Raw genomic sequence first — 18,603 nt, forward strand, 5'->3', positions numbered from 1 at the left:
TGTCTCTCCCATAGACTGTTTTTGACTGTGTTTTGCTTGAAAGGCATTGTTATCTTTGCCAGAAGAGTGAAAGAAAACACAGTCTGAGTCTTTATGCAAGTAAAACAAAGCAATGGAGAGTTATACATGCAGTTTATTGATCGAGATGCTTTGAATAAACAAATATCTGATGATGAAGCGAAAGATAACATTCTTATGAAATTAGCAGTTGAGAATGCTAATGTCGATTGTAAACAGGTTTTGTTAAGCTTTCCTCAAAATGCTACTGTTGTTGATAGGATTGAAGCTTGTAATGCAGTCGGCTCAACTAAGCGCTCTATGTTAATGCTAACAGATGCATTTGCAGCAGCCCTGCGTACAGGTCAAAAATGTTACAACTGAGGGAAACAAGGTCATCTTAGAGCACAGTGTAGGAAAAGGAATTTCTCATGCAAAGCAAGACCCAAGACAGGACAGAGAGAGATAGGCATGTGTTGTAAAAAGGAAGGGCACAGGGCAGAAAAATGTTTTTCAAAGTACCATCAAAATGGTTCTCCTCTTGTGGGGCCAGGAAACGGGTCATGCAGCATGGTGAGTTGGCACACCAAACAACAAATAGCGTCATCCCAGGGTGCCTGGATGGCAGCTCCACCAGCACTTCAGGAAGTGCTGCAGTAGACCTCAGAACAGAAGTAGAAGTTACATTAAGGGAAACATCTGTACAGTGCATTCCATCTACAATGAAGGGTACTACAACTAGTCCCTGGAACATTCCAGTATTTGTAATACCGATGAACAATGGAAAGTGGCATTTATTACATGACCTCCACAGGGTAAATGAAGTTATGGAGGGCATGGGGGCACTACAGCCAGGGTTACCTTCACCTACAATGATTCCACAAGATTGAGATATCTTAATAATTGATCTTAAAGACTGTTTTTTCACAATCTCATTGCATCCAGCAGACACGCCTCACTTTGCTTTCTCAGTACCAGTTGAACCAAGGTGACCGTATCATTGGACTGTGCTGCCTTGAGGTATGAAAAACTCTCCTACAGTGTGTCAATTGTTTGCAGCTGCAGCTCTGTCTCCTCTCTGAGCACGCTGGATATACTGTTTAATTTACCATTATATGGACAATACCTTGGTAGCCGGTCAGCATTTAGATAAGGAAAAAATAATTCAGGAAATGGAACAAGTGCTCACAGAAAAGGGGCTACAAATTGCACCTAGAAAGGTGCAAAAAGACCCACCATGGAAATACCTGGGATGGAAAATTACCTGGGCCATGGTAACAGCACTGAAGTTGCGAATAAAAGATCAAATTCAGACCCTGAGCGATGTACAGCAATTGGTAAGGAGGTATTAACTGGATCAGAAATATCTGTGGCATAACAAATGAGGACGTGTCCTTCGTTTCACTTGTTAATGTGCAATGCTGATGTTGCTGAATGCAGAAAATTGGCGAGATTTCCTCTCATTATACAACTCATCGCATGTCTTCATTTCTGTCAACTACTCTGTTGAAGCAAACTACAAAAAGCAGAGAGACTCCTGTCAATGGACTGACTGTGATTACAGATGCGGGGGGTCGAGCCAAAAAGGCAGGTCTTGTGTGGCAACATGATGCTTTATGACACAAGCAGGTGTTAAGTGGCACGGGATCAGTGCAACAAATTGAATTAAAAGTGGTTCTTGTAGTTTTAAAAAACTACAAGATGATGGTTTAATGTTCCTGGGAGTATTGTGACAGATTCTCTGTATGTAGTGGGGGTGGTTAGATGGCTGGAATGACTGGTGCTTGAAGAATGTAAACAGCAGGAAGTGTATGCATTATTTTTCATTTTGTGGTTCATACTTGAACAGAGAACACATGATTATTTCATTTGCCACATCTGCAGCCATTCTAGTCTTACAGGGTTTCTAGTGGAGGGCAATAACCACACTGATAAGCTTGTTACACCTATTTGGTCAGGGCCCCCACCAGATAAGTTCACTCAAGCCTGAATATCTCATGTTTTCTTTCACTAATTGGCAAAAGTTCTTGCAAAACAGTTTGACCTACCCCTAGTGGAGGCAGGAGGTTTTGTCCAGTCTTGTCTGGATTGCCAAGGCCTTGTGCCTGCCCAATCCATTAACCCACGGGGTTTACACGCCTTACAAATATGCCAAATGGATGTTACTCATGTGCCAGAATTTGGGAATGTGAAGCATGTACATGTTTGTATTGATAAATTTTCACATGCCATATGGTCTACAGGGCAAACTGGTAAAACAGACCACCATGTCCAGTGTCATCTTCAGTCTGCTTTTGCAGTACTCGGTGTTCCTGGATTTATCAAAACTGATAATGGGCCTGGGTATGTCAGTAAGGTAACACAAACACTCCTGGCTCTTTGGGGTGTTGCTCATTCTACAGGTATACCCCATTCACCTTCAGGTCAGGCATTAGTAGAACAAGTGCACAGAGTGTAAAAAGAGCAGCTTCTTAAACAGAAAAAGGGGGAGGCAGTAAGTCTACATGATTGTCTGAATAAGGCATTATATGTAATTAATTACATGTGACTTGTGGACAGTGAGAGCCTTCCTCCAATGGTACAGCATGCCAAGGGTATGACAGGAAGTCTTGTAGAAGTTAAAAATGAACTGAAAGTATTGACACGGGATGCAATGACAGGTCAGTGGTCAGGTTCTTTTATGTTACTGACTTGGGGTTGAGCTTATGCATGTTTCCACAGGTACTGGACTGAGATGAGTACCAACAAAATGGGTGAAGCCACATCTGTAATTGCTCATCATCCTCACATGTACCTGCACCACAGTGATGGCCTTTTGGGTACCTGCACAGCCAAAACAGAATGTGTGGGTTACCTTGGCCAGTGCGACAGGACAAGAGACCATCTGCTTGTTGACTATGTTACCAGAGAACCTATTGTCAACATTTTTGTCGGACAGACACTTCATAAATAGCCCATGCCAAGCTCATTCCTGAGGTTCACTCTTCGGATGTCATCAAAGGTGAGTGATGTAATTGATTGATGGGATGAGCGGGAATCTTACTTGCAACAGGGTAACCTCAAGTCACAGGAATTTGAATTATTGGGATCAGTTTAAATTGCCTATTTTATGTATTTTAACTATAGTTGAAAGGATCAATCAGTAACTCAGTGTTAATTCTACCTTAGCTGCTTATAGGAGTGTTTCTGCCTGGTGCAATTACACTTCACCTAACATTTTGAGATCTACTAACCACCCACTTAACTTACCAGCAGTTGTTTTCCTCATCTGCAGGCACAGGGCATGGCCTGGCATTCCTTCGCAAATTAGAGGAGGTTCGTGTAGTTCAGGGAAACTAACCTTATTAGCACCCAATCTTACTAAGATCTATGAACACAGGAGAAATCACAGACACCAGAAAAGAGTTATGCATGCATTTAAATCAGACTGCAAGGATAATGTAGAATTTTGGAGCCACAGAAGAGTAACAGCAGCATCCTTTTTAGCTCCACTTGCATCAGACGAAGCATTGACCATGCTTAATAAACTTGGATGTTGGCTAGCTAAACAAACAAATGCTACTTCTCTGATTCTGAGCGGACTGCTATTAAATGTAGATTCTGTGAGACATGCCACGTTACAAAATTGTGCTGCTACAGATGTTTTCCTTCTTGCACACAGTCATGGCTGTGAAGACCTTGATGGTATGTGTTGTATGAATCTATCAGATCATTCACAATCTATTCATAACTCCATACAAGATTTGAAAAAATTATCTCAAAAGTTAGTTGTGGAAAATTCCCCTTTAGGGCAGTGGCTGGCAAGCCTAGGCATTACAGGATGGCTGAAAGATTTACTAACACATGGAATGGTAATCATGATTGCAATCCTAATTGCACTCACAACTATCCCATGCATTCTTAGCTGTGTGCAGAAGGCGCTTCATAAGGCTGTTTCCGCAGTCTTTTTAGTTCAAACAGAAACAGGGGGAATTATAGAGTCGTTCTTGGTTAGTGGAAGACATGATTATATGAACCTAGGCTAGGGAATAAGGCCTATGTGTTGTGGTGCTCGTGATACTGACTCTGGTCAGTCACAGTCCTTGACAAGGGAAAGAGCTGTGCTAGCAGAAGAACAAAAATTTACAATTTAGGGTGAGGTAAGAAACTGCTTGCTACCAACAAATCACAGAAGAAACTTAGGTGTGTGATTGCTGCATGCTAACCCCTTACTAGACGTTCAATTATGGAGGCATTACATGTGATTCACACCTGCAACCAATCAGAAGTACACTTTGTATTATTTAAGAGTTGTGTTTTTTCCAATCAACTGTCTCTGTCATCACTTTCATAAAATGCCAGAGTTTGTTCTTTTTCTCCCAACAGAATTATATATGGGTATTGAATATATATGCTGATAGTACTTAAACATTTCAAAAGAAAATTTCAAAGCTATTTTTGAGGACAAAAAATAATAATAATCCTGATATGATTGTTTTCATGCTCTTATGTTTCATGTTCTCATCATGACTATACCCTTCAACTGTACAGCCCACTAGTTAGGTTCCAGGAAGACCTGCTAGCAGCCTTTCAGTATCTAAAGGGAGACTGTAAGAAAGGACAGACTTCAGTGGGGTTTGCTGTGGCAGAACAAGGGGAGATGGAGATTTAGATCAGATATAAGAAAAATGTTTTTTTTACAATAAGGGTAGTGAGGCTCTGGAATGGGTTGCTCAGAGGTGTGATGGTTGCCCTGTTGCTAGAGATTTCAAAGTCAGGCTGGACAGGGCTCTGAGCAGCCTGATCTAGCTGCAGATGTTACTGTTCACTGTGGGGGAATTGGACTATATGACCTTTAAGGGTCCCTTCCAACACAAACAATTCTAAGCCATGGAGTATAGTAAGAAGTGGCCTGACCAGCCTTTATCTAATTCATTCTCTAGACTTCTATGTGCTGGTGAGAGCTGAGACGTCTATCCCATTTGTCCTTATTTGTTTTTCAGCGTACAACCCACCTAACTTAATGTGAACCCACACTTCAGGTCAATCAGAGTGATGAGAGTGGACACTTTGGGAAAGCAGGTCCTGTGTGTGACTGCTGTCTGTATCTAGATGCAGAACCCATAGTTCCATAAGAAATCTCCAGTTCATCTTAACTTGCTAGTAATTGTTCTAGGTAAAGCACATTCTGGGCAAAAATGTATTTCGCGCAGTGACAGTGATAGTGCTCTGGAGCCTTTCCCTGTGTAGCACTGTGCCCTTGACTGTGCTTTTCACACTGAGTGACTATTGTGTTCCCTTGGTGTTTTAAAGCCTGGGACTTAATGAATGCAAATCTTAGGGAGATAAAACTGAAACTGTGTCTAGCTGAAACTTATGTAAATAACCAGATCTCTCTTCAAATACAGGGACATGGTAGAGATGGTGTTCCAACAGGCTTGCAGAGGGACTATATGATAAAAATGTATCAAAAAAATAAACAGAAAAAAATTACAGCAATATTTATCATTGCATTATTACTAACTTGATGGGTCATTTCAGAAGAGAAATAAGGAAACAGAAGTAGATGAAGATAAGAAGTTTAAGAGTACTCTCAGTGTCTGCAGCAACAGACCCTGAAGTTTGAGATCCTGAAAAGAGTAAGGAAGTGAAACAATAAAATCACATCCTTGGACTTCAGAAGAGCAAGGTTTGGCTTGTTCAGGTGTCTGCTTGGTAGGATCCCATGGAGAACTACCTTTTGAAGGTAAAGAGACACAGGAAAACTTGTTAATCTTCAGGGGTAGTCCCTCTGGAGTAGAAAGATAGCCCATCCAAATTTGCAGTAAACCAAGCAAGTGCAGAAGGAGACTAGTATATATCAACATGTATCTTCTGACTTAGCTCAAACACAAGAAAAGCCTACACAGAAGTTAAAAGCAAGAATGACCTACTTCAGATCAATACAGGGACACTGTTTATATATGCAGAAATAGAGTGTGTGGAAAAATACAGATCTTGGCCTGAAGAGGCAACTGACCCATGAGAAAGAGCCTATTAGTCTGGGAAAACAAGTAAACTGTCCCTGGCTTCTGCACATAGATAGAATTTGTTTGTGAGAAATTGTTCTGCAGCTGTGAACAAATACCCTTACTTTTTGTGAACTTTGCTTATGTTGATATGCAATGCTTTATTATCTCTTGCCATAAATATATGGCTACATTACTAAGTTGGCGACATAGGCATCTTGCTGACTGGCTGACACCATGTCATGGTTTTATGACTTTTTTTTACTGATATTCCACATCATAGCATCATATGAGGCATTTGGAGTTAAAGACTTATTGCTCCAGTTCCATGTCTGCTGAATTTCCTGGTACCTGGCTCTCAGAAGAGGACTACATACCCCAGAGGATTTTGTGTTCCCATTTTCACCCAGAGGGAAAGATAAAACTGCACGCAAGTCCCGAGTCCGAGGAAGCTCTTTTGCTGGTCTTCTCAGCAGTGGAGATTTCCTAGCCATCTCAGCTTCAGCTTTAGCATAAGGCCTTCGGTTTCAGGCACTCTCTCTCTTTGATTTATTAGCTTCAACTGCAATTATATTGTATTACATTGTGTTTTTTTGCACTCCACCTTCTCCCTTCTCCCCCTTCCCATTTCCTGGGACATGGGTCTGTAGGTCCCCCTCCCCATTAGTCACAGAACAGGGCCAAACTGGCCTATAAACTGTTGGGACACCAGTATCAGCTGGGGGAAGCCCCATGGAGGACACTCTACTGGCTGGCCTCACCCATTAATGAGGACTTGGTGGAAATTCTACCAGTCACTCACTCCCAATGACTTGAATACTTCTCTATTAAACTGATGAATGTTAATTGACCTCCACATACTTTCTTTGGGACAACTAAACCTTGCTTAGAAGCACTGGTGCTTTTGCATTACATGCAGTCCAGAAAAAGGTAGCGCTCATCTGGAGCTGAAATTTGCAAGGGAGGTGAAAGTGCAAAAATAAAGGTTTCTTACAGTGCATTGGAAGCAAAAGGAAGATTAAGAAGAGCATGTTCTCACTGTGTAGTGGAGCAGGAGGCCTAGTGGCAAGGCTTGTGGAAATCTCTGATTTACTCAATATTTTTCCATCAATGTACTGCAGTAATGATTGTTTTTATGTGTCTTAGGTTTCTGAGTTTGTGAAACAGCAGACATTGCAGAAAAAGAGAGGGATCCCTCTGTTCAGTGCTTGACAGACTCCATCTGCAGTACTGTGTTCAGTATGGGGCTCTCCAGGACAAGAAAGATGACGGCATACTGGAGTGAATGCCCTGGAAGACCATCAAGCAATTGGCCAGGAAGGTCAGGCTGAACAAGATTTCTTAAGTACACAGTGATATGGGGACACCTTCTTGCTGTTTATAACTAAAAGATTTGAGAAGGATGCAGAGCAAATGGAGACAGAATCTTCCTGGAGCTATACACCTACAGGATGAAAGGCAACAGACCACTAGTGGGAATGTGCTAAATTTTATGGATTTTTTTTTTATTTTTTTATTTTTTTTTCATGAGACTGCAACAGTCTGAGATCTCCATCCCCGGGAGTGTGTAAAAATTCCCTAAGTATGCTCCAGTTGACTCTGTATTGAAGAAAGGATCAAACCTGATGCCATTCAGAGGTTACTTCTAAACTAAATTATCTTATGACTTTGTGAATTTATGATTCTACGCATTGGCGTAGTGTTTGTTACTATCTTCATTGCTCTTGTTTGTGCTGGAATAAAGAATGGAGTTGAACAATATCGCCACCTCTGTGACAGAATTTGTCTTGCTTGGAATGACACAAAGTTGCAAACTGCAGTATAGTTTTTGTGTAATCATCTCTGTGATCTGTATAATCACCTTGTTGGGAAATCTCACCATCACTGCAACTGTAGTTGCTGATCACTAGCTCCATAAACCTACGTATTTCCTATTAGCCAACTTGGCTTTTCTCAGTGTCAGTGACTCTTCAGTCAACATTCCCAGACTGCTGTCAGGACTTTCACTCAGCACAGCATAATACAATCTCATTCAATACTGTGATCTCCTCAGTGCTAATCGTGGTGACTGACACAATCAAATACTGAGATGAAAAATGTCATCAGGAGAACACTGAGAAAAATCTTTCCCTCATGAAGGATACAGAATGCAGACCAAATAGCAGATTCAAAGAGTTAAGATCTCACATTTCCATGAGAAAATTACTTTCACCACTGAGATTACCATTTAAGTATCATTTACAAACCTAGTGTACATCTGACTTCTGCATCTGGATTATTTATGTAAACAATAAAGAGAACTGTCCCTAAAACTGAGCCCTTTGGAACCCCAGTAGTGACTGGCCACCAGCCTTATATAACCCCATTTATTACAATCCTTTGAGACCAATCCATCAGCCAGTTCATCCATTTTATTACGTACTTGTATAGCTGTATGCTGGGCATTTTGTCCTGAAGGATGCTATGGAAAACACTGTCAAAAGCTTCGTAGAAAGCAAAAAAGATTACATCTTCTTGATTAGCTACGTGGGTAGCCTAGGAGATTAAGTTCATTAAACAGGATTTTTACTTTGTGAACCCATGTTGGCTATGACCAACAAGTGCACTGTCTTTCAGCTGTAGCTGTTTTTCAATAACTCCTGAAATAATCTCTGTAATTTTACCATGCACCAAGGTAGGACCGATGGACCTGTAACTAGCATGGTCTTCTTGCCCTTCTTGAAAAATGGGACAGTGTTTGCCAGCTTCTAGTCAACTGGGACTTTCTCACCTTTGAAAACTAATTAAGAGAAGTCATGCAAAGATATCAGCCAGCTACTGACCCAAAGGGACTGCAATCATGTCCCCAAAAATGTGGGACTGCTTGGAATTTTTGTAATCATGTTCTATTAAATTCAGTTGCCAGTCCTTGCTGAAGAAACTTCTCCTGCATTTCAGAGATCTGATCATGGACACAATTCCAGAGGAAGGATGCTACAGCCCAAGTGGAAGCCTCTTCCTGGGAATAGAGGAAATTGTGACTTCATCTGGGGGAGACATGCTATTTCATGGCACTGAGTTGCCAAGTGAAGGAACAATTGAATAAAGTGAGCAGACAATGCACTTACAAAGAATCAGAACAGGATTGCAAGAGGGGACAGAGCTGAGGCAATAGCCTTAGTCTCATGCTGCAACGAAGGAGTGATAGCTAAGAGGTTACACTTGATCAAGTGGTGATGAAGTCTCTCCCGGATGGATGCTTGTGGCTTCTGACATTAGGAGAAAAGCACTTTTGACTTTGTGACATTATCTTTTGTCAAGAGATACATTCAAGATTAGTTAAGGTAGGGGGTAAATAATGACAACAAGAAATCCCTACTTCACAGGCAAATATATTTGGATTTCTACAGCATGCCATGAATAATGGTACATGAGAACTGAGAATTCTATGACTTGTAGGGTACAATGCCTTCTGGAATGTTACTGGAGAACTTAGTAGATGGAGCCATATTTAGTTAACTCAGCGTCTACACTGTGTAAAGAAGTTACACTTCCTTAAGAAAACCACATTCTCTGAAATCACAGTTTCCCAACAAAAGAAATTATTTGTCTGACTCCATCTCAAAGCCAAACTAAGAAGTGGATTACAGGGCAAGTACAAAGGGCAAGACAAAAACGTTTAAGGCATGTTTTACTACTTCTCAAAGAAGAAATTAAAAAAGAGTTAGCGGAATTTCTGCCAAGAAATGCCTATTAGTTCTTCAGGAATACTTAGTGACTAATTCAGTCACTGTCTTCTGTTCTGCAGATGTCTGTAACTGTATTGTTAAAGTTTATGATCAGTATTTCCTGTAAGGCCATGACTCCACTGTCTTTGATTTTTACTTTATAATCATCTTCTGATTTCAGATTGCAACATCCTACCTATGCTGTATGAAAAAAAAAGCTGGCCTACAAGCTAGATCATCCAGCAGCCTGTGGAAAAATAATCATCTCATTCAATGGCAAAATCATGAAAGAGTCTAACAAGAAGGCAGCATCAATACTGAAAATCTGACTGAAAATCAAGCTGAAATCTTGAACTAATATGCATGTACATGAAGCAGTAGTTCATTAATGGTTTTACGAAGTCTCAAATAATTCAATATTTGAGATAATATTGAATAATATATCAAATAATTATAATACTGAATAATTCTAATTGAGTTGAAAGATTTTTATCAATAACTTAATAGCACAACTATCACATCCTGCCCATAAGGGGAGAGAAGAGCTGACCAAATTTATGAATATTCCCGGATAAGTTATGGTAAAATGATACACAGAGGTTCATACACAATCATCAATTTTAATGAGAGTCTATATTCTACAAGTATCCCAAAAATACTGCCACATAATTATCCATAAAATACCCTCTAACACTTAGAATCGATCTCAGACTGTGCAGCTAATTCTGTGACAGGAACTGAAAAAAGCCTCGAAACAACAACTTTATGACTTAACAACTATACAAACTATACAACTACACAAAATAAACAATTATATAATCACTTTATGAAAGGAAAAGAATGAACAGAAAAAAAAATGAGGAAAACAGTTAAAGAGCAAGAGTTATAAAACAGACAGGGAAAAGATTGATTAAATGTCTATTGCAAAGGTCTGTCTTGAGGAGTTCCAGTGTTGGCTCACAGTGCTGGAGAAGGAATTGTGGGGGGAGCCCACTTGTCTGGAGGTTGCAGTCTCAAACTGGCAAACAGCAATGGTGACCACAATAAGACAAAGAAGATGACAAAAACAACCCCCCTGGGCTTCCTCTCAGGCGTCCTTCTATGCCTGCTAGTTTTGCAGGTGCATCATCCAAGGTTGTAAACTATTGAGTTCAGAATAACAAGTTCATTAAAAATAAGTCTGTAGTCAAAAATTTATTGTGGGAAGGCTTGACCGGTTTGTTACTGAACAGGACTATCTTGTGAGAGAGCAGGATCCAATACCTCCCTCATAGCCTCCTCAGACTGATGGCCTTGCACTGCAAAGCTTTGAGACATACCGTGAACACCCCCAGAAAATTAGAAAGTACTTTTAGTTGGTCCTTTACAGCAACAGAGTTGAACATTTTACACAGGTTGTTTCTACCTTAAATTATCCTATGGAGATATAGTTAGAGATTAGGACTAGAAGCTCAGCTTGTAAAAACCAACATAGATTTATTAGCCACTGTAGGCCACAAATCTTGGCAAGAGAAAGTGGAATAAAAGAATTTTTGGTATGAGGTGTACTGTGTGCACCTGGTTTGCTTGGAACAAGGCATTGATCAAACAATGTCACTTAATCGCAATGTTACTTAGTTACATATTAAACACTATAGCCTCCTTGCACGAATGCTATTGTATAGTGATAGCTGAAAAAGGTATATAAGCTTAGCTGTGTGCATTGTTGAAAAAATCGTGATGGTGATTGTTAGAGGATAAAGAAAGATGTCAGAGAATGTAATGGATTGTAATAGACTGCAATAGCTTGTAACAGCTTCAAGAATAAAAGGGCTTCCTGCTTGCATCAAGCTGGAGACTCTGTCTCTTTATTACCACCACCATCATTATCCCACTCAAGTTTTAGCATCACCCTAGGGCTTTGATTGATAGAAAATAATTTACTGATTACAACATATTGTGCTGTTACAAAGTGTACAGTCCACATTTTTTCCCAAGAAAATCACATTAATAAAACAAGAAACAAACTTTTTTTTTAAATGTGTTTTAAAAATATTCTATACCCAAAGCATGTGTTTGCTGACCAGATTCCACACTGAGCTTTAGATCTCCTTGTTATAAAGGGAGTAGATCGTGGAATTAGTCAAGGGAAAGATGACTGTATGGAAAAGAGACCATGATGGAAAACCTTCCCAGGATCAACAACATTTACGTGATGAGAAAAAACATGAACAGTAATAGTTTCAAATACTATGGGCAGGAGAATGAAAACATAACCATGTTATGGCCTCTGATACTCAAAGCACTTAAAGGAAGAGAAGTCTAAAAGAAATGTAACTTATTCCTTTATTTTTTGGAACAATTAACTCAATGCAAATTTAAAAACATATTCTGACTTTTGGGAAAAAAAAAGAGAAACATATATTTTAAATGAGAATCATTTGCATCTGCTTTAAAGATCTGAAAATAAAGAATCTGATATTTTATTCAGCTGTCCATATGGAGACTTTTTTTTCCTGGCAACATTTTAAGTTCAGTTTATTTCAATATGACACAGAAAACAAGCCAGATCTGTAATTTTCTAAAGTGGCAAATTGAGCAAATTGAGACTGAGATGGGAATGTAAATCTTGCTCTGTTTCCTTGGACAGGCAAGGCAAAGAATATTGGTAAAAAAATGTGGACATTCAGAAATAAAGTAAATCAGCTGAGGAAAGAACCGCATGATAATAAACTGTGTAGGCGAGTGGGAAAGAAGAAAGAAAGGCACTGCAGGTTATCCAGGAACGGACTGATAGTTAAACAGAAGGAGTAGACAGATAAGCTCTGAAATAAATACAGGACTGATAGCAAAAATAAGAAGATGTGCAATTCACACACAAACATATACACATATGCATACACAGAATCCTCTTCAGAGTCCAGTTGCAGCTGTGAAAAGTTACTGGTTTCCTGTTAGGCATATCTACTTGTCCTGTACTCCTATCTTGCTTATCCTAAGTCATCCAAAAGACACTAAACATCTAATCGTACATCTCAGAGTCTACTGAAATCAATGCAATCTGTAAAATATTGATTTCAGTAATTAATTTTTCTTTTAATGCAGTGGGTCCATCTGAAAATGGACACGAAAACAGTGCCCAAGTTAGGGGTTATTAAAGTGTATAAGGTAGACTCAGAAATTCCTCCTTTTGTGTCATTCTAGATGCTCCCATGGTTTTTCACCCCTCCTTGCTGTGCTAATGGAATGCAGTAATATGTTGATTACTTGGGCATCTTGAACCATTATGATTATTTCTGCGAGTGTCTTGAATTCCATTGTGGAACATAACACACTGTAACTGTGATAGAAGGGAAAATTAGGGAAGGTAAAAGGAGAAAGATTCAAAGTTTACAAGTAATTAGTTAAGACTTAAGGTTCAAAAGTCATTAGCTAGCAGTGAATGAAATCTCATATAGTTCCTCTAAAGGTAGGCAATCCAATTAGACAAAGACAGCAGGCTAGATCAGCAATTTATGAAGGCTAAAGCACAGTTTTCCCTCCTGTAATTCTGTCATTTGAGTCACAAATCCCTTGATGTTTTTGGCTATTTTTCAGACCCTCTTGGTTAACAATGTTCATCACCTGGCTAAGGATGCACCATTCATAACATCAAATATGTAAGATATGATATGACTAAGTCTGAAGAAGTTGCTCTGATTCTCCTTAACAGACAAGCAAGAGAAAATTGCCACTCAAAATAGCAAATAATCTATTAAAAGTGTATATTGATTTTTTGCTTTCCATTGACTACAGAAAGAGACTCAAGTTCTGAGCAATAATACCTTTCCAAAATTGGCTGAAATTTGTCCCACCCAGAAGAGTAATAGGGATGTCAAGAGAGTCTACTTAAGCCTGGAGTAATTCATGACTCAGAGGGAGCTCAGCTGTACTCCTGAACAAAAAATAAATAAACAGATGAATTAAGGCCTCCCCTTTTTTTTCGTTGTATCCAGTTCAATTAAATTTAATCAACGTTAACAATTTTCTTCTTCAATGTGAGATCAGACTTTGGAAACTGCAATGATAGCATCTGTGTCAAGGACAGATTAATTCCCTTTATCATGCTCAGGAGAAATAATGCCTAATGTTTCATGGAAAATACATACTGTGCTAATGCCACAGACTATTCAAGCTGTGGCAGAACAGTGTCTGCATTTAAAATATGATTTTAAATCTGCAGTGTTAGCTGTCTGTATGACCTGTCAGTCCAATACTGTCCTTAATATAAGAAAACAAACTATATTTTTCTGGTGAAATTCATATAATCTGTCTTGAACGCAATGGATGGCAGAACTGCTGAAGGTAGGATACTTTCTTCAAAATACTCATTGTTGTGATATGAAGCAAATCTGAGGAAGATCTAAGACCCAAATTTACTGGTTCTGATATCCACTAAACAAGCAGTACACAAGGCATACTTTAGTACACAAGTTGTTTTTTAGAGGTGTTCTGAAGTAATAAAACACTAATCTATCACTAAAACAATGACCACCCTTTAATTAAGTAACATCTCATAACCAAGGCAATAAGTTAAAAACTTGAAAGTGATCACAGAGCTTAGGTAGATACTACTTCAGCTGCGTGGATCTTAAAGGAAAGTATTATAAATAGATGCTACTACAGACTAAGAGGACCTTTTAATGCTCTCTATTCTGAGTAGGTTATATAGCAGTGCCTCTCAAAATTTGGAACTTCAGTAATGTACTGTTATTTTATTTCTATGCCAAAGGAAACAAGGAAAAACAGAAAAAATCCCTTTTAAATATATCAGATTTTAACTACCTAAAAGTGTTACATTTCCTTATTTTATATATATCTTAAAATCATCCATGACTCTTGTTTTCACAGTTCCCAGTTTCTTGCTGATGTTAAAAATCCCACTGACTGAAGGACACCTTGTGTGAGGTAAATTACAGCAGACAGAAAAACTGAGTTAAGCCAGGTTGGTGAATGTAATAGCATTGTGAGCATTGCTCTTGCTTTGAAGATGTATTCTCCATCATTTGTGAACTGCTGACCAGATCCTCGTGTAACTCTTGTGACTCTGTGTGTATGTTTGAAAACGTACTTCCTCAGAACTCTATCCAAATAAGGACAGATTTCTGTCACCAAATATCTGTGCCTTGAGATTTATCAGTACAGCCCATTCTCATCTTCCTGGTCACACTGTATCCTACCCTCCATATGCCCAGGTACTTTTTCCTCCGGGTCCTGTCCTTCCTGGATATTTCCACAGCATCCATAGTTGTCTCCAAGATGCTAGTAAACTTCCAGACAGAGGACAGGTATATTTCCTATGTGGGCTGTGTCATACAACTCTACTTTTTGATTATCTTATTGGCCACTGAATGCTGCATTTTGGTAGCTATGGCCTAGGATCGCTACCTGGCCATATGCAATCCCCTTAGGTATGCCATCATCATAAACAGAAGAGCTAGTCTTTTCCTAGACTTGCTGTCATACTGCAGTGGTAATGTAGTGTCTGTGGTGTTCACACCACCATTTTGTGCACCCATCATGATTAAGTACTACTTCTGTGATATTCCTCCATTCATTATGTTCTCCTTCACTGACACCTTCTTGTATGAAAAGCAGATAGTTACAGCCACAGTGCTCGTCATCTTTACACCATTTTGTCTCATTCTGGTATCCTATGCCTGCATCATCTCCAGCATCCTCAAGATCTCCTCAGCAGAGGGCAGACACAAGACCTTCTCCACCTGTTCTTCACATCTTATTCTTGTAACGCTTTATTATGGCAATGGGACCTTGATTTACTTACAGCTCAAGTCCAGTAATTGACAGGACACTAAGTCTTAGCTCTCATATATATAGCTGTAATTCCCACACTAAATCCCCTGATCGACAGCCTGAGGAATAAAGAAGTGAAAGGAATACTAATCAAAATTTTAGCTGACCTGAGCAAGATATAAACACACACTATTGAAGGGAATCTTTCTCCTCCTCTGTACATTTCTGTTTGTTTTATTTTGTGTTTGACTGTTTTTAAATGCCCCAACAACTTAAAATTCTAGGAAAATGGATTTCAAAGTGTGCTTAGCATCCTAGTGCTTCTTTTGTTCACTATGAGTGCATATTAATTACTAATTCAGTATACATGGATTTATCACCTTGTATCAGATACTGGTGTTTTTTCTTTTGTTATTTTGTGACTTTTTACCTTGCTACATGGAAGAAATATGCATTATTTCATCAAGAAATATACATTTTCTATCCCAACCCCTGGCATCTTTAATAGTCAAGCATCTCATTATTTGACTGGTATATGTGGGAGTGAGCAAAAGGTTGTGTGGTGCTCAGCCATCTGCCAGGTTAAACCACAGCACCTCCCTAACTCACTCATGGGATTACTCACACATCATGTCTTCTCCTTTACCTGTTTCATGAAATGAAAACATAATATTGCACCTTGACAAAACCAGCATCAATGCTGACAGAGGAAGAAATGGGGAGAGAGGTGGACAAACAGAATAGATGAAATAGTCCAGATGGATGAGTGCATGCATACATGGATTTGTGTGAGGCAGGTGGCAGTGCTGAATGGTTGGAGAGGACTGTATTTAGAGTTGGAAGGAGTGAATGGCAGAAAAAAAATGAACATATGGGAATATGGAGAGGAGAATGGATGAGTAAATTTGTAGTTAGATACATGGGTGGCCATCCAGGGAAAGGGAAGCAGATGAGTGCTGAAGGAGTTGATAAGAAAATGCAGAATGTGAGGGAGAGGCTGGAAAAAACTTCTAGGTTCATGACTGATCAGTCACATAAAGATAGGTATCTAGAAACACCTTGTGTTTGTGGATGGGAAGGAACTATATCATTCATCAGATTATCTTTGCTACATATATATAGTTATATAGAAGGAAGAGAAATACCCACCATGCAGACAGAGAAAAACAAATATTCCTGGGATAACCATTTCTTGTTTTACAAACTGCAAGTTAGAAAATCACATTCTATTTTGTGACATTTCAGTTATACAGCTTTCTTTTTATGAAACTAATCTGTAAACCAGGAGACAAACCTTTTACTGGTCTGTGCTAGTCTGTCTCCCCGTCCCCGCACCACCTCAGTCCCCTGTCCCCGTCCCCTCATCCCACACCATTCCTGTCCCTGCTCCTTCTGCTCCTGTCCCTCTCCCCTGTCCCCATCTCCATCTCCGTCCCCATCCGTGTCCCCATTGCTGTCCCCAACCCTGTCCCTGTTCTTTTCCCCATCCCTCTGTCACCAATATCCACAGCACTGTCCCTGTCCCCACCGCTGTCACCTTCTCCATCCCCATCTCCATCCCCATCCCCATCCGTGTTGCGATCGCTGTCCCCAACCCCGTCCCTGCTCTTTTCCCTGTCCCTCTGTCACCAATGTCCCCAGCACTGCCCCAGTCCCCATCCCCACTGCAGTCCCCAACCCCATCCCTGTCCTTGTCCCCTGTAAGAGACTAATATTTTATATCATTGCCTCAAAGTTTGCTGATGAACATGTCCGAACATGTCCAAGCTAGACCTAGGAAAGGGTTGTGGAATCCTTTGTCTAAGGGACAAGCAGATGGGCATGTCCTGGGGCAACGAAAGAGAGATAAGCTGCAGCTCAATGGCCGCTGAACACTCTTTTGTGTGGTACTCATCTCCGTGGGGAGATAGCCATCTCAGGAGAAGCTTGCCTGGCAGGCCAGCACAGGATTTGCCACGTAGGCAAGAGAAATGAAGGATAAAAGAGGGATCGACCATCATGAGATGGTCGTGGTGTTGCTGTTGTTGCTGTGTTTGATAATGTACACAGAATATGGTACTACATGTGTATAAACTATAAATAAATATACATATATTGAAGGTGTATGTTCAAAAATTTTTTACTGACAGGATGTGTGACCATAAAAGTTTGGAGACCACTTAAGCAGACAATGTTAAGGTACCTCATGATCTCTTTGATCACTTGGTCTCACATCCGGTCAATGGAGCCCAGTATACTGTTGGCTTTCTTTGCTCCCAGGGCACACCGCCTTTTTACATTCACCTTCCTATCCGCAGGGTCCTCCAAGGGCTCACCAGTAGAGCTGTTCCAAGAACAACCAGTCCTCAGATCATACTTTTGCCAAAGACTCAGGTCCATTTGTCCATTCTAATTTTCTAGAGCTGTCAACAGCCCATTCCTTACATTTCCTACATCTTTCTGAACAGCATTCCTACCTGTAGGCATATTGATTACTCCCTTCAATTTAGCATCATCTGTGAAATTTACATTGTCCCTTGTCCCTTCCCAAGGTCACTGAAAACCAGGATTTTCATTGTTAAATAACATAACTCTTCTAACTCCTTTAGTTGTATTGACTGTAACTAGAGGGATAGTAAGAGAGATTTAAATGACCAAACTACACCTTCTTCTTGATACCTAGAATTTAACTATCTTCATCTTCACCTCGATATTGCCTATACTTTATATACAGCCAAATTGTGCTATCTTCTGTAAAGGAGAGTTCTTCACTAACTGTGAAGTAACTGTAAGTATTATGAACACCTATATCGAGGTGCTTTCATAAGCAAATGGAAGCTGAGCACTGAATTTTTACTGTCATTTTATGATTTTTGTTATCAGTATTCCACATCATAACATCATTTAAGCCACTGGGAGTTAAAGGGTTAATGCTCCAGTTCCGTGGACTGCTGAATTTCTGGGTACCTGGTTCTCAGAAGAGGCCCTGAGGACTTTGCATTCCCATTTTCCACTCAGAGGGAAAGGTAAAACTGCTTAAAAGTACTGAGACTGCCTCTTCTTGCTGTGCCTCTAGGCAGTGTGTGATCCCTAGCCATCTCACCTTCAGCTTCAGAGTAAGGCCTTCAGTTTTGGACATTCATTTTATTTGATTTATTCAA

At 39.9% G+C, this 18,603-nt stretch overlaps 1 protein-coding gene across 1 annotated transcript; it reads left to right on the plus strand.

Moving 5' to 3' along the window:
• The first annotated feature begins 1,268 nt into the window (after positions 1-1,268).
• On the plus strand, positions 1,269-15,514 carry LOC136055781 (olfactory receptor 10A7-like). The gene is given in 3 exon segments (XM_065747664.1): positions 1,269-1,334; positions 2,241-2,353; positions 14,905-15,514. Coding segments are annotated over 3 exon segments (789 nt in total).
• Positions 15,515-18,603: the final 3,089 nt, after the last annotated feature.

The sequence above is a fragment of the Cyrtonyx montezumae genome, unplaced genomic scaffold (assembly GCF_038088225.1).
Source record: "Cyrtonyx montezumae isolate F1298 unplaced genomic scaffold, pur_monq_1.0 scaffold_48, whole genome shotgun sequence".
Taxonomy (NCBI): Eukaryota; Metazoa; Chordata; class Aves; order Galliformes; family Odontophoridae; genus Cyrtonyx; species Cyrtonyx montezumae.